This window comes from Gekko japonicus, unplaced genomic scaffold, assembly GCF_001447785.1.
Source record: "Gekko japonicus isolate JY-2015 unplaced genomic scaffold, Gekko_japonicus_V1.1 scaffold344, whole genome shotgun sequence".
NCBI lineage: Eukaryota > Metazoa > Chordata > Lepidosauria > Squamata > Gekkonidae > Gekko > Gekko japonicus.
The window spans coordinates 303,977-327,588 of NW_015174284.1; the positions used below are offsets into that span (position 1 = coordinate 303,977).

The 23,612-nt window shown below is 45.3% G+C and overlaps 2 protein-coding genes across 2 annotated transcripts in view; one reads left to right on the plus strand and one right to left on the minus strand.

The window, feature by feature from the left end:
* The first annotated feature begins 9,313 nt into the window (after nucleotides 1–9,313).
* On the plus strand, nucleotides 9,314–18,900 carry TMEM244 (transmembrane protein 244). Its single transcript, XM_015423946.1, has 4 exons — nucleotides 9,314–9,484; nucleotides 13,525–13,610; nucleotides 16,962–17,035; nucleotides 18,696–18,900. The coding sequence occupies exons 1-4, from the start codon at nucleotides 9,314–9,316 to the stop codon at nucleotides 18,884–18,886; spliced, it is 522 nt and encodes a 173-aa protein (XP_015279432.1). The 3' UTR covers nucleotides 18,887–18,900.
* The window catches only part of MECR (mitochondrial trans-2-enoyl-CoA reductase), a 76,846-nt gene continuing 71,528 nt past the window's right edge, over nucleotides 18,295–23,612 (minus strand). The window contains exon 11 of the mRNA XM_015423949.1: nucleotides 18,295–18,922. The gene's annotated coding sequence lies outside the window, so the exon portion shown is untranslated. The remainder of the gene's footprint in view (nucleotides 18,923–23,612) is intronic.

Below are 23,612 nucleotides of genomic sequence, written 5' to 3' on the forward strand. Positions count from 1 at the left end.
TTTGTGACGTAAAGGGGCGTTTCCCGCCGAGCGCCGCCGGTTCTTAAAGGGATCGTTTCCAGGAGACCGGTCGTAGGGAAGCGTGGAGAGGGTGACGGCGAAGACGACGAAAGAAGCCAACATTCCCGCCCCCTGCCTTCACCGTGACTGTAACTTGTATATTTTTTGCTAAGAATGGCAGGCAGAAATTCAATAGGTGCAGCCTTCTCTTTACATTGATGGGGGACTAAGAAACTTCATTAAAAAAACAAAACACGTTTCCCCGGAGTTCCGCTTCATTTTTAATAATGATTCCATCTTGTGTTCAGGTTTTTATCTCTACCTTGACTCTAAACAGCTCAGGGCGGGAGGGCAGAGTTCTTGTCTGCTCCTCCATTTTGTTATCGTAAGAGAGATTGTGTAAAGCCACCACGGGAGATCGGCGCAAGTTTGCAGCTTAGTTTATCTGTGTGTTTATTTAGGAAATGTTTATGCTGCCTTTCCAGTATTACATTTTTTAAACGTACATCATTGCTTGAGCAAAGAAAAAGGAAAGGAGGAAAAAGTAAGTTATAAATGCAGCCGTCTTCCAGTAGAAAAAAACCAGGGTTGCCAGGGGTGGAGCCAGGAGAGGGCGGGGTTTGGGGAGGGGCTTCAGCATAGTACAGTGCCATAGAGCCCACCCTTCAAAGCAGCCATTTTCTCCAGGGGAGCTGATCTCTATCAGCTGGAGATCAGTTGTAAAAGTGGGGGCTCCCCAGGCCCCACCTGGAGGCTGGCAACCATAAAAAAAACAAAACCAACAAACGGGGCTTGCAAAGAATTACAATTTGGAAATCCCGTCCCACCGCTTAATCTTGCCTTTTGGGATTCAAGTTTGAGGGGATTGATTTCTCCTCTGCTTATTTTTTGTTTAACTGAAGCACAGTTGCACTCAGTTGTTCATCCCTCTAGACCATATTTATTCCTCTGTGAGCCATTTTTAAAGCTCCTCTGGGTTAATTTACAAGGATGTATTCTGCGTACTTGGCAAGTCCCCAAAGTAGAGCAGTGATATTCACTCAGAGACTTGGGAGCTGTGTGTGGCTCTTCTAAACACTGTTCCCCAATTTGGTACCTGTCCTAAGTTCCAGGAAAATGGGCAAGGCCCTCGTCTGGCATGGCTTGTGGTTGGCAGGTGGATCTCACCTTGAAACAACTGCTGCCAGAAGAATAAGTTAGCTGCAAGTGTGCCAGAGCTGCAGGTCCCATGCCAAGGATGGAAGTAAATACGACTCTCAGTCCTATGTTCTTCCCTTGTAGGTGTATTTATAATTTTAAAAAGGTATATCCTATGCTCCTCAGACAATACTCACTCCTGGTGTATAAGAACACTATAGGTTCAGGAGAGTAGATGTGTTGACTGCAGTAGAAGACCTGGATTCCACTTCAGTAGACCTTTAGAGCAGTGTTCCCTCTAAGCTGAGTTAGGGTGAGCTAGCTCACAGTTTTTTAGCCTCTGGCTCACACATTTTTGTCTTAGCTCACAAAGGATGGCTCTGGAGAAAACTAGTTTATGCAGTAGCTAAATCACTTGCTCACAACTTTAATGTCAGTAGCTCACAAAGTAGAATTTTTGCACCCAAGACTCCACAGCTTAGAGGGAACATTGCTTTAGAGACCAACAAGATTTTTGGGGTATAAGCTTTTGAGAGTCAAAACTCTCTTTGTCAGACACCTCTGTCAGATGAAGGGAGCTTTGACTCCTGTATACTTATATCCTGAAAATCTTATTGGTCTCTAAGGGGCTACTGAACTCAGATCAGAAATGTCTGTAGTTAGACATTGCTAAGGTTTCCATACTATATCTGGCTAGCACATCGGCACAGAAGTGCAACCTTGAACCATTGGTTTAGCTAGCACCATATTTTCTTCACTGACTGGTAAACAGTTTGCATGGTCTGAAGCAGACAAATGGCTTTCCCAGCACCAGGGACTGAATGTGGATCTTTTATGAAAATCATGTGCTGAATTTCTGAACCAAAGCAGGAAGCTGCCTTGCTGTGCCATCCTATGCATGTATTTATTGTTGTTCAATCATGCAGTCGAGTCCGACTCTTCGCAACCCCATCACACCAGGCCCTCCTGTCTTCCGCCGTCCTCCAGAGTTTGCTCAATTTCATGTTTGTTGCATTGATAACACTGTCTAACCATCTCATCCTTTGCCATCCCCCCTGAGTTCAATGGGACCTGTTCCCTGTTAAGTGTTGTCACCTGACGCTGCCACTACTCTGGAATTAGTATCGCTTGAGAAGGCCTAGAGCACCCTCCCAAGACCTTCAGACCTCCCTTTTGGCCGAAATGCGCGTGAGGACCAGGCAGAGTGAACAATGAAAATAATTTATTTTATAGGAGGTCAAACAAACAAGGTGCAGAATAATAACAGTAAGTGGGTGAAGAGAAATCAAACACCCTAACGTGTCTAAATATATACTGTCCCTAGCTCACTATCTCAAGTGGCCTTAGACTACTCACCCTTCCCTCAGGATGAGGGTTTCTTCCCCACAGCAGCCCCTCTGGCCCTGTTCCCTGGGAAGAAGAACAGCTTTTCCTCTTGTACCAGTTCTTATATTCCCAAGCCCTCTTTTTCCCTATTGGTCAAAATTGGTGCCAAAACTCCAAGATCAGTTACCGGATTCAATTCAGGGTTCTGGTTCTCACCTGCAGGGTTCTTGGTGGCTGTGGATCCACATACCTGCAGGACCGCCTCTCACTCGTGAGCAAAACCTTCTGAAAGTGTCACCCTGCAAATGGCTAAAGATCAGCAACTGCCCATTCACATGCATTCTCAGTGGCCTGAGGAAGTCAGGGAGGCACCCATGCATCTACTTTTCTGCAGCATGTGCAAAACATGCCCTACCATTGTGCTGTGGCCCCTACGCATATATGCTATACCTCTGAGCCACAGACGACAAGCCTTCTACAGCCATAGGCCTCTGTGACTGAGCTGTGCTAGTGAATTAGCAACTAGTTCTCTCAAAGTTTGCCATGCGGAATTCTTGGAGGACTACGCACAGACAGCTGACTTCAAAGCTGCAGGCTAGATTTTAGCTCCCTCTCTCAATTTCAGACTTTTGCACAATAAGACATTTCTCCTGAAGTAACGCATTTGACAGGATTAGACCCTGAGCTACAAAGCAGATTCTGCTGTGCTTTATTTGTTGCTGTTGTGGTTGACTAGCTTAAAAATGTGATGTGTGGTGTGTGTCATCCCCCCCCCCCCAAAGTCTGGGTGTATATGAAAAATGACAGGTCTCTTTCAATAATACTTTCCTTCCTATGCTAAAAAGATTCCATTTTTTCTCATAAGGCTGCAGGCTGGAAAGCTTCATTAGCTACCAAGCCAGGGACCTATTTTTCTAACTAATGATATTTTCCTCGGTTTTCATTTCTTTCCCCCCCAAAAAGAAATGACCTGCAGAAAAGATGGAGGCAGAGAACACCAAAGAGACCAGTTTACATGGGCAGCAGTTCTGTTTGGTCAGTTATGCTTGGTGGCTACAGTGGGGATAGGACTGCTACTGCCGTGACAAGACTAATGCCAAATAGGGAGACTGTAATGGCATGAACACCCATGGAACAGTCATTAGGAATAGTTCTTTCCATGCCATCAAGTTCCCTGAGCAGTAAGAGGTTCCTGGAGCACTGCTATTACCTGAATGGCCTACACGTGCGTATACCTTGCTATAGGAGCATTCCCCCAGAGCTCACACATACATGTGTATCCAGGGATAATTCTTATTGGGACCTTCTGCCCTGACTGGATAGGCCAAGCTAGCCCAGTCTTGTCAGGTCTTGGAAGCTAAGCAGGGTCAGCCTTGGTCAGTATTTGGACAGGAGACCTCCAAGGAATAGCAGGGCCAGGATGCGGAGGTAGGCAACAGCAGACCACCTCTGAACATCTCTTAAAAACCCTATGGCAGGGGTGTTAAACATAAGGCCTGGGGGCCGGAACTGGCCCATCCAGTTTGGTGTAGTGATTGGGAGCGCAGACTATAATCTGGGAGTACCGGGTTTGATTCCCCACTCTTCCACATGCAGCTGCTGGTGTGACCTTGGGTCAGTCATAAGTTACTTCAGAGCTGTTATATCATGAGCAGTTCTTGAAAGAGCTCTCTCAGCCCCACCTACCTCATAGCCAGTTTGGTGTAGTGGTTAAGTGCGCGGACTCTAATCTGGGAGAACCGGGTTTGATTCCCCATGCCTCCACTTGCACCTGGCTGGATTACCTTGGGCAAGCCGTAGCTCTGGCACAGCTGTTCTTGAAAAAGAGCAGTTTCTGTCAAGAGCTCTCTCAGCCCCACCTACCTCACAGGGTGTCTGTTGTGGGGAGGGAAAGGGAAAGGAGTTTGTAAGCCACTCTGAGACACCTTTGGGTAGTGAAGGGCGAGGTATAAATCCAATCTCCTCTTCTTCTCTTCTATTGTGGGGAGGGGAAGCAAAAGGAAATTGTAAGCCTCTCTGAGATCCTTTGAGTAGTGAAGAGTGGGGTATAAATTGCGGGGCGGTCAATGATTTCTTCCACTGCTGGTGGGAATGTCCAAAAATACAGCCTTTTTGGAAGCAAGTGATAGAGGAAATCACCACAATCACTTCTCAAAAACTCCCTCTAGACCCAACAGTAATCCTATTACAACTAGAAGACGGAGAAACCCAGAACATGAACATGTCAACTCTTACTTCAATTCTATTGGCCACCGCAAGATTGACTGTGGAGACAGAAATGTTGAGACCATTTTGTAATGGATAGGATTGCAGAAACATACACGGATAGGTCACACAAACCCACAACCATACACACTACCATTGTCAAAACATGGTTTACATTCATTCAATACATGGTAGAACATGACATAATCCCTCACAATCCCCAATACATAGAATGGCTGCACTTCTAAACCCTTTTTGTTATTGTTATTGGTCTTAAATCACATCTGTTTCTAATAACTTAATTATTGAACTCTGAAATGAAATTATGTACCGAGTATACTGCGTTCGTGTGCTGCACTTCTGATTATGTGGTTCATACCTTGTTTAATGTTGACAACTTTACTATTATATTTGATGCTTGATCTGTTTAAAAGAAAAATGTTCAATAAAAATTATATTGGGGGGGGAAAGAGAGGGGTATAAATCATATCTTGGTTAGGGTTAGGGCTAGGGCTAGGGTTAGGGTTAAGATACGGTTTGGGTTGGGGTTCAGGTTAAGGATAGGGTTAGGGTTATAATAGGGTTAGAGTTAGTGGTAGGGCTAGCATTAGGGTTAGGGCTAAGGCTAGCGTTAGGGTTAGGGCTAAGGCTAGCGTTAGGGTTAGGTCTAAGGCTAGCGTTAGGGTTAGGGCTAGGGTTAGGGTTAAGGCTAGGGCTAAGGCTAGCGTTAGGGCTAGGGTTAGCGCTCGGGTTAGGGTTAGGATACAGTTTGGGTTAGGGCTAGGGTTAGAGTTAGGGTTAGGGCTTGGGCTAGGGCTAGGGTTATGATTAGGACACGGTTAGGGTTAGGGCTAAGGCTAGGTATAATACACGATTAGGGTTAGGGTTAGGACATGGTTAGGGCTAGGGTTAGGTCTAGAGCTATAGCTAAGGTTAGGGTTAGGTTTAGGGTTAAGGTTAGGTTTAGGGCTAGGGCTAGCATTAGGGTTAGGGTTAGTATTAGTGTAGGGTTAGGGCGAGGGTTAGGGTTAGGACATGGTTAGGGTTAGGATAGGGTTAGTGCTAGGGTTAGGGTTAGGCGAGACACAAGTTTCCTGGGAATAAGGCCCATTGAATTAATTGAGGCATCGGTCTCTCTCAAAACATACGAAATAGCAAAACTACTTTAAAAACCTTTCCACTAACCTTGTGGGGGGGAGGGAAGCAAACATAGCAATGCCATGAGAAAGTTTAATGCGGGACAGAAAATTGAGGAGGTGCGAAAAGTCAGTTTTATTATCCACGGAGAGGAAGCGGGTCAATTTAACCCTAACCGTAAACTTAGCCTTATCCCTATCCCTAACCCTAAACCTAGCCTTAACCCTAACCCTAATCCTAGCCACAACCCAAACCCTAGCCCTTACCCTAACCCTAGCCTTAGCCCTAACCCTAACCCAAACCATATCCCTAACCCTAACCCAAACCCTAGCCCTAATCCTAACCCTAACACTAACACTAACTCTTAAACTAGCCTTAGCCCTAACCCTAACCCAAACCTTGCCTTAGCCCTAACCCTAGGCTTAACCCAAACCCTAGCCCTAACCCTAGCCCTAACCCTAACCCTAGTCTTAGTCCAAACCCTATCCCTAACACTATCCCTTTCCCTAAACCTAATCCTAACCCTAGCCTTAACCCTAAACCTAACCTTGACCCTAACACTAACCCTAACCCTAACCCTTACACTAGTCTTAGCCCTAACCTTAACCCTAATCCTAACCCTAGCCTTAGCCCTAAACCTAACCTTAACTTTAACCCTAGCCTTAGACCTATCCCTATCCCTTACCCTAACCCTCTGAAATCATTCAGTTAGCATATTTGGCTCAAGCAAAAATTAAAGGCAGTGCCATTCAAACACACCCCACACAACCCTAAGACTATCCCTAGCCCTAACTTTAACACTATCCCTAGCCTTAGCCCTAACCCTAGCCATAACCCTAACCCAAACCCTAGCCCTAACCCTAACCCTAGCCTTAGTCCTAGCCCTAACCCAAACCAGAGCCCTAGCCCTAACCTTAGCCCCAACCCTAGCCCTAATCCTAACCCTAATCCTAACACTAAATCTAACCCTAGCCTTAGCCCTAACCGTAGCCCCAACCCTAACGCTAGCCTTAGCCCTAACCCTATCCTAACCCTATCCCTAGCTCTCACCATAACCCTCGCCCTAACCCTAACCCTAAAAGTAGCCGTAACCCTAACCCGAGCCCGAACCCTCACCCTAATCCGAACCCTCACTTTAGCTCTAACACTAACCCTAACCCTCTCTCTAGCCCTAACCCTAACCCTCACCGTAACCCTTTAAAAAAAATTTATTGAGAGAAATGCAACAGAACAGCAAAGAAAAACAAAAATGCATTACAGTCAATCAGCAGGATATGAGGTGAAGACAGGACTGTAAAATCCAAGAATAGACACGGAGTAAACAAGATACCCCAACACAATCCACAAAGTAACCTTTGTATCCATCAAAACCAACCTAAAGTGAGTTTAATTTCAGCTCTCTTCATGAACAAAAATGGTGATTGAGCCTGAGAGAATCATAAAGTATTATTTTAGCATCTGACCTTTTTAATATGAATAGTCAAAAACGAACCCAAGGGATGTAGGAAGTCTTTGATGGAAGAATGTCATTTTCTGACATATATTGAAGAACCCTTGACCAGACCGCAACAAACCGATCAAAACCTTTAGCCGTATTTTGCGTGACTTGTGTAAGTTTGTCTAAAATAAACTGATCCCACACTTTTTCAAACCAAATTTGAATTGAAGGAGACGAGCTGGATTTCCAGGCAGAAGCAATGGCTAGTCTTGCAGCTGCTAACAATTTGGAAATGAGTTCCTTTTGGGCCTTGGTAGCAGAAGTTAGGTCAAGCAAATCAAGAAGTGCAAGTTTGGGGCAGAGCGGTAATGATTGTGAGGTGATCTCATTTATTTTCCCAATAACCTCCACCCAGAAGGCATTTATGTTTGGGCACTCCCACCCAACAGTGCAAATATGACCCTGTGTTTCCACACTTCTTCCAGCAGCGTGAGCTCACTGTAGGATTCATCTTATTTAGTTTTTCTGGAGTGTAATACCACCTAGTGACCAGCTTAAAAAATTGTAGACGGGTGGTAAAGTTTCTAGAATGATTGGTTGGCGAGTTCCAGATTTCAGTCCACACTTGATCCGTTATAATCATCTTTAAGTCTTCCTGCCAGCGATGTTGATGCCTTTGCATTGATTGCGTTCCTGCCTCTTGAAGTAGTTTATATAATTTCGCCATCAGTCCCTTGGAAGAGTCAGAGTAAGTCAGCAAGATGTTCTCCAGTCCAGAAAGTGGTCTAATAAAAGTCCCCTTGGCATCCAAAAATTCCATTAGGTTTTTCAGTTGTAAGTAACTATGCCAGGAGAAGCTTACCCCAGCCTGTTCTTCAAAGTATGTTTTTTCTCGCATTTTTCCATGCAAAACGAGGTCAATCAGCCAAGAAAATCCCGCTCCAGTCCAATCTTTGTATGCCCCTATCTCCTGTGCTGGTTGAAACCAGACTTGATTCACAATGGTGGTGAGTGGCGAAATGCCTGGGATCAATAGTCTTCTTTTACGATCCCAACACCTAAGCATCACATTTAGGCATGGGTTATCCCGATGAGTTTTAGGGCGACGTGAGGATGGCATCCAGCTAGCTTCTTGGATAGAGTAAGGAGCTACATAGATTTGTTCCATCTGGCACCAAAGTGGCGGGGATTCCTGTTGTGCCGTCACCATTGCTGCTAGGATGGAAGCTTGATAGTAAGCACTAAGAAGGGGGAAATCCAACCCTCCTCGTGATGCCGGCTTCGTCAAAATACCTGAGCTAATCCTGGACTTTTCCCCTTCCCACAAGAATGAAACGAGGGTCATTTGCCATCGTCACAGAGATTTGTCTGGTATGTGTATTGGAAGCGTTCGAAACAGAAACAAAAACCTAGGCAAAACGAAACTCTTAATCAAGTGAAGTCTATCGGGTAAGGAGAAGTAGAGATTGCCCCAGTCACTGAGTTGTATCTTTATGGAGTCATATAACTTATCATAGTTGTAATGCAGGAGATCTTTAAGCTCCAATGGGAATCTGATCCCCAGATGTCGCCAGGATTCCGTGACCCATGTAAAGGCCGAGTTCTTTGTGATCTGCGCCTTTAAAGCAGCTGACATCCAGATTGGATAGATTTCTGATTTAGATGGATTGATCTTCAGTCCCGAAACTTTCCCAAATCTTGCCAGAATGCACTCTATGTATGATAGTGATTGTATGGGATTGGAGATATACAAGGTTAGATCATCCGCATATAAATTGACTTTATGCTCAATTCCACCCATAACAATTCCAGAGAATTCTCCACACTGTCGCAGTTCCTCCGCCAGAGGTTCTATTGCCAGTGCAAATAGCAGGGGAGATAAAGGGCAGCCTTGCCTTGTACCTCTTGTAGGGTGAAACACATATGAAGAGCATCCATTCACCCGGACCTTTGATTTCGGATTTGCATACAGAGCTTTCATAGCTGCTGCCGCCCTTCAACATAGCCTGTCCGCAAGACTGGCCAGCCTGGGTCAGAGGCGTCAAGGCCGCGTTAGCCTTCTACGATGTCATGGACGACGGCAAGAAGAGAGGATTCCTCCTGGCCTCCTGCGGCACCGCCGTCGTGTCCCTGGCCGAACAATTGCTGTCCCCGACGGACCTAGATGCCTGCACCTTCGATCAAATTGTGAATGCGGTGCAGAATTACTATGCACCCAAGCCAACGGAGCTGACCTGCAGGGTGACCTTCTACACCCGCAACCAGCAGGGCCGAGAGACCGCCGCAGAGATCTCCAAAGAATACCAGGACCGTGACATGGAGGCAGGCAATGGCAAACCATCCCTGAAACGTCTCTTGCCGTGAAAACCCTCTGGGGTTGCCATAAGTCAGCTGTGACTTGACGACACTTTCCACCAGTACCACTGAGACATATCCATCCCCACCAAATCTGGAATCCCCAGCCTGCATTGTGACAAAGATGCCCACTTCTATACATCACGCAAAACAGCAGAGTGTAATGCTATAGAATCCACCTTCGAAAGCTACCATTCCCTCCAGGTGAATTGACCTCTGTTGTCTGGACCAACCACTATTCCTGGAGATCACCAGCCCCCACCTGGAGGTTGGCAACCCTAGGTACAAAGCAGAGTGCCGTGGCAGACCCTACTTGGACAGGCCTGGAACCCTGTACAGGCAAGCGGCCAGAACGCTGTCGCCCTACTGCCTTTGGCTACAGGGAAGGCAGGGTAGGAAGTTGTCTGGATGGTCAAATCATATGATGTCCCAGCAGCTGCCAAAGCCTGTGAAACTGTCGCAGTCACAGACCACCACAATCCATAACGTTCCACAGGCCCGCTTATATTTTAGCCAATGCCTCTCTTCAAAGCTGTAGGCTTATTGCTTCTTCCGTCCCTCCTCTTCCTCCGCTGATCTCTCTGATCTTTTTCTGAGAACCACGTGTTACGGCTTCGGAGCTTAATCGCCTCCTCGAGACAAGACCTGGTTCTCTCATCCTGGCGCATCTCGGGCTCCACCTGCACTTCAAGGGAAGTGTTTGGGCTGCTATGAATGTTACCTTCCCATGGCTTTCAAGGAAGCAGGGCAGCTGCCATCAAGGTAATGGGCCTTCATATTCGTGCCCTGGGGAAAGGGGAACAGGACAAAGCAGAGACTGGCATAAAACTGTCTCCTGCAGGGTTTGGAGGTCAAGCAGGGATTCTGTCGCTCCATCTGCTCCTTATCAGCTTGCAGCTGGATCATCGCAGGGCTCAGGATTTCTATTTCCTAGCTAGAGCCTGGGCTGAGGAGGTGAGAATTTGCAAGGGGGGGAGAGAGAGGGGAAGACATGCAAATGCCAGTAAAGACGAGGAGGAGCAAGGTGGGGTAGAGCTTTTCTGTTCTGAGATTAAATCACTAAGATAAAATTAACTATATTTTATTCCTTTTGGTTGTATGTAAATTGGGGGGGGTCATTTTAAAACATCACAAATAGCTAAAGAAAAAAAGAAAAACATCTTAGGTTATCAAGTCACTGTGGTGTGGTCGTTAAGAGTGTCGGAATAGTATCTGGGAGACCCAGTTTCGAATCTCCCACTCTGCCAGGGAAGCTTGCTGGGTGACCATAGGCCAGTCACCCAGTCTCAGACCTTGGGCCAGCCACACACTCTCAACCTCAAGGGTTGTTTTGAGGATAAAATGGAAGAGAATGATGTCAACCACTTTGGATTCCTGTTGGGGGGAAAAGGCAGGATATAAATTAATTAAATGATAAATAATAACAGGCTAATTCAATGAAGAGACCTTATTTCATAGAGAAAAATACATAGATGGAGGAGGTTATCCTAGAATTTATGATGCCTAAATGCAGTCAATAAAACCCTCTTTTTCAACAACTGTCAGTTTATCATGGAATCTGCTTTTCACTTGTGCTCAAAGGGTCTACTACAGATAGGATAATTCCAGAAGGGCAGCTGAGTTGGTCTGTAGCAGCAAAATAAAAGCAGGAGTCCAGTGGCACATTGGTGGTAGAAAGTGCTGTCAAGTCAACCGCTGACTTGTGGCAACCCTGGAGGTTTCCCAGGAAAGAGATGAACAGAGGTGGTTTGCTACTGCCTGCCTTCGCATAGCAACCCTGGACTTCCTTGGTGGTCTCCTGTCCAAGTACTAACCTGGGCCAAGCCTGCTTGGCTTCTGAGACCTCATGAGACCAGGCTAGCCTGGGCCATCCAGGTCAGGACAGCAGAGACTTGCAAAACTTATTGCAGCGTAACTTCCAGAGTGAGAGCTGTCTCCATCAGATGCACAGACTGTATGACACATTTCCTTATTTCTGCTATGGCTGTACACTTCATGCGTCTGATAAAGTGAGCTTTGACTCCCGAAAGGTTATACCGCAATAGATTTTGTTAGTCTTTGAGCTGCCACTGGACTCCTGTTTCATTGCATATTGGAGTAGCCCATTTGCAGAAGGAAGGCTATACATTGCTGGGGAACACAATAGGAAAATTTCCACATCTCACCGTTATTATTTTTTTTGGCAACACACATCGTTAACATAGTGCTGCTGTCAAGTGTAGATGCTTTTGAAAAGATGATATATATATATATTCAGTCAAGAAGAATGACAGATGCAGGTTACAGTCAAATGGAAGGAAGGAGGAGGACTCCCCCCCCCGAATCTTTTAAAAGCCTGGGGCTGTACAAACCCCCCCATGGCATTTTTCTGTCCTCCTACGTGTAGAAACTTGTTTTGCACTGCTACCAAAGGCTAACCCACTGTCAGAACCCACAGCTAACAACGAAGTACACACATTCAGGAACAGTTATACTTTTATTGCAAAGCTATAGATGCAGTAACATAGGCACTGTTAAGAAAATTGCTATAAAATGATGTATAGATGGTATATGAGGCCTAAAAAATTGCTATTATGAGTGACAATATGTCTAACAAGTGTTGGAAATGTAAAAAAAAAAGAAGGTTCTTTTTACCATATGTGGTGGACGTGTGAAAAAGCAGTGAATTTTTGGACGGAGGTCCATAATGAGATGCAAATTTTTTTGAAATGTACCTTTAAAAAAGAACCAGAAATACTACTTTTGGGTCTTAAAATGGAAGAAGTGAATGTAACAAAGAGAACACTGCTATGGTATTTGATCACAATGGCCAGAATGACTTATGCTCAGTACTGGAAACAAGAACGAGTACCTGAGATTTGGGAATGGATAAGGAAGTTGCTTTTTATGGCAGAAATGGACAAATTGACAAGGAAACTTAACAATAAAGAAGACGAAGAATTCTTTGCAGACTGGATGGACTTTAAAGAATATTTGGAGAAACATTGGGATGTTAAGAGCAATTTGTTTTGCTTTGATAACTATTAAGAATAGAATGAGGAAAGAGTTGAGTAGAAGTTGATTATAGTTAAAGAAAATGTCACCTATGAAGTTGATATAAGAATAAGATAGTTAAAGGAATTGTTACTTAGTAAGTTTTGTCTTAGAGGAAGAGATGAATAAGAAAAAGAGATATGGAGGGGGTGGGATCACTGCGGGGAGCCTGAAGAAGGGGAGGGAGGGGGAAAAGGAAAAGGGGTATAATGTGAATGATGGAATGTTATAATATTGGACATGTTGATATATCCTGACAATAAAATGTTTAAAAAAAAAAAAAAAAAAGAATGGCGGCATCCAATTGAGCCTAAGAGGATATAGGGTATTCGAATGCACCCCCCCCCATGGCATGGGCCAATTAGATGCCCTCCCGTGCGCGGGACGTGTTAGGAAACTGTTATGTGGCTAAAGCTGGGAACCAGGAGTCTCTCATGGTACATAGGAGACTTCCAGACAATACAACCTCCTTCTGCACATCTGTAGAAATAAGCATTTCAGCAAAGGCAAGACTAAAGGGACAGGAATGCAATAGCAATTACTAAAACACAGAATGAACTCCCCAAACCCCATGGCAGCATAGCTGACACCCACCCCCGCTTGCTTTTCCAGTTAGAACCCCAAGTTGAGCTTTCAGCTGTGACACAAAGAGGGCCAGTTGTAACCTCACAGCTCTGAAGGGTTGCAAACAGCCTTAATGGCCCCCTCGTGGAGCCCCCCCCCCAGGTTCTTTAACCAAGCCTTAACTTTCCCCCTATCTATGTTAGATGCAGTTCAAACTTTTCTCTGCAGAAAACTAAAGATGAAAACAACCACCCCCACCACCACCTGCCAATGTCACATTTGTACTGACCATTTGTGGATATTTTTCTTTCTGCTGCTTTGATTTCCAGACAATCCTTCTCCATATACTGCTGTGCCTACTCACTTTCTACACCATCTATTACATGATCGGGAGTGTTTGCTGCGGGGTGTTCAGGTGAGGCCTTCTCCGTCTAAAACTACGGGTATTAGACTCGATCTCTCTGTTTTGGCATCTTCGCAAGCCTTCCGTCTTCATTAGGCTCTCCCAGGGCTTCTCCACCACCACCACCACCACTCTGCATAGCACAGTTCTGGCACACTTTTAATTACAACACAGGCCATTTATTTTCATTTCACTCGAGCTTCATGTTGTTGACATATCAGTTTGCGTGTCCCTAGCACCAGCTATGTAAATGTGTGTGTTTTTATAAGATCATTTAAAAGGGAGGATAGCCACGTTAGTCTGTAGTGGTGGAATAAAATGGGAGTCCAGCAGCACTTTTAAAGATGTTTATTCCAACATGAGCTTCCGTAAGCATATATACATACTGCATTGGATGAAGTATGATATATAGAAGCATATACTGGAATTAGGGTTGCCAACGTCCAGGTGGCTGGTGGCACCTGGAGATCTCTTGCTATTACAATTGATTTCTATACAACCAAGATCAGTTCCCCAGGAGAAAGTGGGTGCTTTGGAGGGTGGACTCTATGGCATTATATCCTGCTGAGGTCCCTCCCCAAACCCCATCCTCCCCAAGCTCCACCCCCCCCCCAAAACCTCCAGGTAGCCAATGGAGTGACTACAGGTTGGGTGTGATGTGCATGTTCTGCCTTGTACTCACTAGTATTTGGACTCCCACATTCTGTACCAACTGGAGTTTCCCAGTTGATCTCAAGGTGAGAATTTGGCCCTCAAGCATGCTACGGAGCAGCAGATCCACATCCATGACTTAACAGTTTGCTGTACTGGTTAAGATGTCAGACCAGGATGTGGTTTGAGCCCCCACTCAGCTACAGAAGCTCAACGGGCCATGCTGTCTCACCTTAACCTGCCCCATAGAGTTATTGTGAGGTGAGGATGAAATGCAAGAGGGGGTGAATGTAGTGTTGCCAGTCTCCAGGTGCTGGCTGGAGATCTCCCAAAATTACAACTGCTCTCCAGGTAATAGAGAAGAGTACCCCTGGAGAAAATGGCTGCTTTGGAAGGTGGACTGTGTGGTATTATATCCCATGGAAGGTGGACTCTGTGGCATTATATCCCCTCCACAAACCCTGCCTTCCCCAGGCTTCACCCCCCCAAATCTCCAGGAATTTCACAACCCAGATTTCGCAACCCTAGGTGAATGTTGTTGGAATCTGGTTTCCCCCACCCCCCACCCCAGGTAGAAGAGCAGGCTATATAAAAACAAACAATTTTGTTCTACAGTTGTGAATCAGGATTAATACAACCTGGCCGTGATAAAGGATTAATAAAACCACAGTACAAAAATGGGAGGGCTGGGTCAGCTCCTTCAACACTTGTTCACATAGACTGATGGCTCAGAAGTCCTATCCCATGTATGGAAACCACATCATATTATCTAACAAGCTATGTTTGGAGACAGTATATGACTCAGAATCTGACATTGTGCTTTAGAGTTTGAAAACTTTACACACAGTGTCTTGTCATTCTTACAACGGCCTTGTGAGGTAGGTCAGTATTATCCTTATGAGCGCAGCTTGTCTTAGCCAGTGTGGTGTAGTGGCTAGGTGTGGCAGACTCTAATCTGGAGGACTGGGTTGGATTCCCAACTCCACCACATGCAGCCAGCTGGGTGACCTTGGGTCATTCACAGTTCTCTCAGAACTTTCTCAGCCCCACCTACCTCACAGGCAATGCTCCCTCTAAGCTGTGGAGTCTTGTGGGCAAAAATTCTACTTTGTGAGCTACTGGCAAAGTTGTGAGCTTTACTGTATAAATTAGTTTGCTCTGGAGCCATCCTTCCTGAGCTAAAACAAAAAATGTGTGAGCCTGAGGCTAAAAAACTGTGAGCTAGCTCACACTAACTCAGCTTAGTGGGAACCCTGCCCACAGGGTGACTGTTGTGGGGAGGGGAAGGGGAAGGAGTTTGTAAGCTGCTCTGAGACTCCTTTGTGTAGTGAAGAATAGGGTATAAAACCAACTCTTCTTCTTCAGCTCTCCTTCATGCCACCAAATAGGTGCACACCAGAGCTAAGATTCCAACTAGTGTCTTCCCCATTTGTAGTCAGTCTTCTTGCTTCGTACTTGGAAACAGAATACTGAAGCACCAAACCTGCAGCTTATTCAGTAAGGCTCTTCTTATCAGGCAGGCTCCAGTGGCTGGTAGACCTGGTGTCCAGAGGCCAGGTCTAATTTTACTGATTCCAAGGACAACTAAGGTAGAGACACTAGGTGCTACAGAGGGTCCTTCCAATTCTTAATTTTTTTGAAGAGATTATGAATGTAGCCTTTTATGCAGAGTGAAAAGTACTGGGTTCGCCGCATGGAGGACTCGGATGACGACATGCGGTTGCACACGTTTATTGTACTTAACACAAGACTAACTCTAACGGCCCGATAGGGCCAACTATATACATATCCACCCAGCACCCCCTATTCCCATTGGAAGGTTTGAATGTCCCAAGTGGCTATTGGTTGGGGCTGGGGGAATATGGAGAACAAGAAAAGTGAACAGTAATCATCTTAGCCCATGGCAGGTTCTACTATACATTACAGCTGTTATGATTATTGAAACTCTTCTTTGATAATTGTGAGACGTCACCAGAGGATATAAACTATTGAGAGACAGTTTTTGTCCCACATCTTTGTTAAGAAGAAGATCTTCCTTCGAGGTGGCAGGACATTCCGGAGATCACCGTCAATATATTTTTTTATGATTATGTATATTATTTTTGTTCACTTTTCTATGATTCTTTAAAGACGTGTATTAAGCGTCACTTTTTCACAGTTTTTCTTGTTCTCCGTATTATCTCATTACTGTGCCAATCAATTGTTATTATACCTGTTTTAGGGGGCTGGGGGAAACCAGGATCCAAAGTTTCCTTTGTTCCAGGAGCCAAGCTCCTGCATGTGCCGCGGACCCCTGGTGGCGGTCCACGTACATAACACAGAGATCCCCAACGTAGTGCCCATGGGCAATGATGTTCACCAAATGTTTTTTAAAAGTGGGTGAAGCCAGGTGAGGCTTCAGCTCAACAAGGCTTCTGATTGGCTATTGGAGATTTGATTGGCTGTGCAGGTTTTGAAAAATGTGCTGCAGTGGCAGCTGCTGCCAAAGCAACAAGGATCTTCGCGGTGTGACCAAAGGTAAGCTGTAGCAGTCATTTTGTGGTTAGTTATACCTCTTGCAGCACCCATTTTGTGTCAGCCATCCTGTGGCTGCACTCACCACACTGTGTTGGAATTCCAAAGGTGCCCATAGGCTCAAAAAAGTTTGGGGACCCCTGCTCTAACGAATCCTTTCTAACCTTAAGTTTCCCTCCTCTCTCTTTCCTCTCCAAGGCTTAACTCTTTTGATGCACATCTCCCTTTTGAATTTAAAACGGAGCCATCCTACTCGAACCCCAACTATCTGGGTGAGCTTGCACTGGGGAAGAGAGCTCTTCAAGCCCCTGTAGATGAAGCTGTTGATGCAGGAAGAGGAGAGGGCTGGAGAATAAGATGACACTCCACAAATCTAGAGGGACAAGAGGGAGGCCTTTAGGAAAAGGAACCTGCCCCGGCTGTACCCGATTGCCTGTTTTTTGCTCCTTTTTCTATAAAGGAGCAAACATAAACAATTGCTTCCTCCCCCAGACTACCTGGTCATGATGGCTGCCAGCTCCGGGTGGGACAATACCTTGAGATTTGGGAGGTGGAGCCTGAGGAGGGTGGGGTTTGGGGAGGGGAGGGACTTCAAGAAGAAATAATGCCATAAAGTGGTCATTTTCACCAGGGGAACTGAGCTCTATCACTTGGAGACGGGTTGTAATACCAGGAGATCTCCAGCCACCACCTGGAGCTTGGCAACCCTACCAGTCATACCCATTCCTTTTCTCCCCCTTACCTGAAGGGGAAGCTTACCTTTAAACCCCATAAATGTATTTGGTGAGGATAGTAGTAACTGTTGTCAAGTTACCCCAAGTTATGGCGACCCGTCAGGGGGTTTTCAAGGCAAGAGAATTCGGAGGTGGTTTGCCGTTGCCTGCCTCTGTGTAGCAACCCTCGAGTTCCTTGGTCATCTCTGATCCAAGTACTTACCAGGGCTGACCCTGCTTAGCTTTTGAGATCTGATGAGATTGGGTTAGCTTTGGCCACCCAAGTCAAGATCATATAGGTATCACGAGTTTTTTTCTGCAAACCTGGCAATTATCCCATGTTCACAAAAACATACACCACCACAGTCCTCCTCTTGCGAGTTTAGAGCCAATGGCTAGAGCCAGCCCTCTGAAGAACAGCTGATAGAGATTGGATTTTCTGTATCCACTACTGAGGTTGGTGGTCCTACCCCACCAGGCAGTCTTCACAGATTGATAGCACAGTCCCTTCAATTCAGTGGGACTGCTTTTCATCAGGAGTACCTTTCCCATGAGAAAAGGCTGAAAAACTTTTAGGTTAGTGGCTAAGGGGTGGGGGAGGACATGATAAAATTATGGATGGAGTGGAAGAACCTGATAGAAAAAGCCTTTTCTCCTTCTCCCATTATACTAGAACTCTGGGATACCCAATGAAGTTGATGGGCAATAAATACTGAACAGACAGAAGGAAACGATTCTTTATTCAATTAATAACATTGCAAAATTCACTGTTGATGGAGACAGCAATGGCCCCAAGCCTAGATGACTTTAAAAGGGTGTTAGATTCATGGGGGGCAGAGTCCATCAAATGTCTACTAGTCCAGATGAGCAAAGGGAACTTCCATATTTAGGAGCAATACATTTCAGATAGGCGGCAACATCAGGGAAGGGTCTTTGGCTTCCATGCCCTGTTTGTTGGCCTTCAAGGGCAACTGGTTGGCCACTGTGAGAAACCAGTGCTGGACTAGATGGACCTTTGGTTTGATTTCAGCAGAGCTCTTCTTATGTTCTTCCTGCATTTCTGGTCAGGAAGCAGAGACTGGGAAGGGGGGGGGTGGACACTTTGTTTAGATGTATAGCCTCCTCCAGCAGCTAGCAATACAGGAAAATCATTTTTATATGAGTTTTTAGTGTGTGTGTGTTTTTTTAAATCTCTTCTTCCCTTTTCCTCCTTCCCCAGTGAATGTCATTTCCATGGAAATCACCTTTTTCAGTAGTGGCCTGTTCTTTGCTGTGATGCTGAAACGGTGGGTCTGGGACTATGCCCTCACAGTCACCTCCATCCACTTGCTGTTGACCTGGGCAGGTGAGTTGACAGATGCTTTGAAGCTGGCAGAAAGAACCTGTCTTTGCTTTGAGCCACGGCTTTAAAGGACCAGAGCTAGGAATGATTTTGGATTTCTTATCCTGAAAAGAAAAAGAAAGAAAGAAAGTCTTCATTTGGATTTTACTTCTGCTTTATGCAAATCATGATTCTGGGGTTCGTTTTCCTTTTCTCAGTTTGATGCTTTTCCAGTGAAACATGCAGGGCTGGATCCAGACTAAATCGGCAAATCCTGCCCTTTCTCCCTGCCTGCTACAGACCACATCATGCTGTTCCTCAGAGCCCCCAATCCCCATGGAGCATTGTTTTGGGGAGCTCAGTGGGAGAGGGGAGACAGGGAAGTTCCATGCCACTAATGGAAAATTTAGTCTGGATCCCACCCACAGGGTTTTACGTTTTAAAAAATATTTGTGTTATTTATAGTCTGCCTTTCTCACTGGGACTCAAGGTGGATTACACCGAGAAAGTCATACAATCGACAGGGTGGGACATTCAGTGAACCATGCAATAGGAATTAGGGTTGTAGAACCAACCAGAAATCTAAAAAACAGAACTGATACAAAGCACTGAGTGTTAACATGACACATTAAATGATTCAAGACTACACAGTAGGATCCCAGTTACAGCAAACCATACACAGTGGTATAGACCACAGTCCCTAATAATTCATTCAAGTAACTTTATGAATCATTTTGTACAGTGCTACTCTATCGCCTACACAGAAAAGCCCTCTTGAATAATTCAGTTCTGCATAGCTTGTGAAAAGCCAGGAAAAATCAGTAGAACAAACTTTGCACTATTGCTTCAGACCAACACAGCTACCCACTTGTATCTATCTTCATGGAAGGAGAGATCAGTGTTGTGCGCATTATATGATTTGTATGTACCTCTGATTTATTTTAAATACCCCCGTTACAAAAGGAAACCTTTATTTAAATGATGTACCACACCACAGGCTAGTCCTGAATGTGCTAGTCCAACTCATTCTGGGAGAAAAGGCTCAGTGTTTGTGTTAAAGGCTTGTTCCTCTGGTCCTTCCCAGGCTTAAATACCCACAACAGGAAGGGAAACAGAAGCTCAGTTTAGATTCCATGCTGCTGGCAAATACGTTCCCAAGATTCCCTCCCCTGCTAGAAGAGCCTCTGGCCCTTCCCGGGCTTAAATACCTATAAGATTTCCTGCCCAGCTAGTAAACTGGATGGTCCTTGCATGAATGACAAAACCGGTAAAGATGTGGCACCCAAACCAACAGAAAAAAGTAGAGGATGAAACCCGCTTGTACAAATGAATATAAAAAGAAACAGAATATGGAACATGCTCTCATCTGTAACTAGTACAGTGGAAGAGACGACATCTAGATTGGATGTTAGCATATTTGCTTCAGATCCCTGCTCAGGGCTAAAACATGCACACTTCCCTTGTATTTTCAAAGTAGCTTTAGAATTTTAATCTACTTCTTGTTCAGTGAGGGAAAAAGAGAAGTGCATCACTGAAGGCTGAACTGGCCTCTGGGGGGGGAAACACTTTCCACTCCAGAATGAGGAAACAGAAGCAAAAACTCTGAAATGTCTTTTGATCCACATCACATTCAAGGAAATCGTGTCAGGATAATGGTAAGGTGTTCTCATATTCAAGGGTGTATAAAAAGAAGAGAAGAAGAAGAGATTGGATTTATACCCTGCCCTTCACTACCCAAGGGAGTCTCAGAGCTGCTTACAAATTCCTTTCCCTTCCCCTCCCCACAACAGACTTGTTCCTAGCAAATATCCCGTATGAAGTGTAATTTATTGAAAATATTCCTCCTTTGCAGGAGTTTCAAAGTGGAGGTGTCACGACTGACAAGGCCCTGTATCCAGTAGCCACCCACCATTATTTTAGAGAGCTATGTGTCTAGGATATTCACAAAACTCTACATCACCAAATATGAGCTATCTACTTGCAGACATGGTCCATCAAAACAAACCCATCTATGCTTTTTTCACTTCCCATTTCATGAATAATAAAATGTTCAAATAGGTATTTAACAGGACTATTGTACGGTGCAGTCATATAACTGTTCTGTGCTTGCATTTCAGTAGAATGCACAGGGAATGTCACTGGAAGCAGCAAACCAAGAGATGTGCCCTTGCCCAGATTGAGGGGAACGGAATGGTGGTTACCCAATTTGGCTCTCTCTTAATTAGTGGTGGGAATTAGCTTAAAGGAGACTAGTGAGCGGGTGTGACGGGGATCTCCACCAATGTATACCAGGATTATTCCCACAGAGAATTCTCAGAATAAACCAGTCAGATGCTCAACCAGTAAAAATTTTTATTGAAAAATAATAAAAGAGTAAAACACACACACAAAACATGCTTAACACACTTGCAAGACTAGCTAAGAGAAGAATAGGGAGTAGCGGGGAGACAGAGTTTAGGAGAGGTGATATTTACCAATCTAGATGAACAGATCTGCAGAGAGAGAGCTGTGAAGTGGCCAGTGCTTCACGGAAGGTCCCACACGCAAGTGTGGTTGTGAGGTAGGAGCCAAGAACACGCACACAACCACAATGGAGATGGGTGCTTGTATTTACAGGAAAAATGTTCCCTGAGGCACTATGACAGGTTTGCACACCCCCCCCAATAGCTTGATGTGTTTACTGGATTTGGACAAAGCTTGATGGTCCTCCGGGAGGGAGATCAAAGAATTGGAGCAGAGTTTGATGGCTCACCCGGGGATAGGATATGGGTCTTACTATTCACTGATGACCCTGGTGTGCAGGAGGGGAGGTGTTATGGATATGTAAACAAGGGAAAATGTGCAAAAGGGGGAAGCAGGGCTGGGGATGAAAGAGGGTAATTCAAGGTGAAGTGCTGTTTTCTTGAGAAACCCACTGCTATAAATTAGGCATTACTTTAGGGCAGAAGAGGGTTGTTTGCCAGTCAGCCTCTTGATTCACTTCCAAATAGTTTCCCAGGCTGTTCTTCTGACTGACATCCCTTTTGGGATCACTTCTGGGCCAAACTGTGTGTTGTACTTATGATATTTGGAATTATATTGTATGAAGGCTGTTCGGGCTTCTTTTTCTCTTTGGATGCCAGCTACCCATCTGTGGGAGGGGTCTGACTGCTAACACGGATAATCAGAGAAATGACAGTAGAATGAAGCAAGGCAAATTCTCATATCCTTGGCAAGGAGTGTGTGGATTTTTCTTAGCTGTCCAGCTTGGTGACCCTGAGAGCGAGTTTAGTGTAGTGGTTAGGAGCACGGGCTCTAATCCGGGAGAACTGGGTTTGATTCCCCACTCATCCACATGCAGCTGCTGGTGTGATCTTGGGTCTGTTACAAGTCCTCTCAGAGTTGTTCTCTCAGGAGCAGTTCTTGAAAGAGCTCTCTCAGCCCCACATACCTCATAGGGGGCTGTTATGGGGAAGGGAAGGGATTGTAAGCCACTCTGAGACTCCTTTGGCTAGTGAAGGGCATTGTATAAATCCAACCTCTTCTTCTTAGGTCAGTCACAGTTCTCTCAGAGTTGTTCTCTCAAGAGCAGTTCTTTCAGAGCTCTCTCAGCCCCACCTACCTTACAGGGTGTCTGATGTGGGGAGAGACTGTAAGCCCTCTGAGTGAAGGGTGGGTTGCACTCTGGCCGACAGCAGCTCTCTGGAGTCTCAGGCTGAGGTAGTCAATACCACCATTTCCCAACCTGTGGGTCAGGACCCAAAAGTGGGTTGCAAAGCCTCTGAAAGTGGGTTGCAGGCCAGCAACTAATGGTTGCATCTACCCTTTTCATTGCTCTGTTTTGTGATTTGGAAACCAAGATCTGACCCTGGAAACAGCATCTTCCATGTTATATATCAGTTGGTATTTTCCCTGCCCCTGCATATACATTTGATCAAATAAAACATGTCCTGGATGGTTACTAAATGAGTTCCTTAGAGTCTTGGGGGGAATTAGAGGGAGTAATGGAGAAGGAGAGGATGATCAAAGGCTGGAATGTAACCTCCATATGCAAAGTCTATGTATGCCACTTGCTTGGAGTTCATAGTGTGCAGCGTTTCTCAAAAACATCTGGTTAGCTACTGTAGAAAATGGAATGCTGAACTAGTTGGGTACCAAGGTCATAGTTTGCCTAGGGTGCCAAAAAACCTTGGGCCAGCCCTGGATTGGTCATCATACCAAGTAAATTTGGATTTGTGAGTCACCGTACCAAAAAAGGTTGGGAACTGTTGGTCTGCATAACCTACTGGAGATGCTAGGGACTAAACCTGGGGCCTTCTGCATGCCAAGTAGATGCTCTACAACTGAGCCACAGCTCTCCTTTTCCTTTTGAGAGCATCTCCCCCAGGAGACTGAGCCCAGCCTTCTGCTCCTCCCCACAGCAACAGGCTACCTGGAAGAACTAAGGATTGTGTTTGAAACGGCTTTCAAGAGAATGTGAACTTTATCAAGCGTCTTTTCTAAAAGCCTTTGCGACAACCCTCCTTCCCAGCCACTCTCTGCCTTTGATAATGTTCTGTCCAATTAACTTTTGAGCCACGTGGAACTAATTTCCCTTCCAGCCAAACATGGCTGCAGTTTATTTCTCTTGCAAGGCAACGTCAGCAAGACGAGGTGTCACATCTGCAGCCTGCCATTGGACAAGGAAAGAGACACCCATTGTTTCTGTGATACCCCTAGAGTTACACTGCCCTTGCTGTTGGGTTTCAGGGAGGGTGTTTATTGAAAAACAAATCATTTAACTCGTAAAACAAAGCAATTTTGCTTTGAACAGGGAGGTGGGCAGGTTCCTGGCAG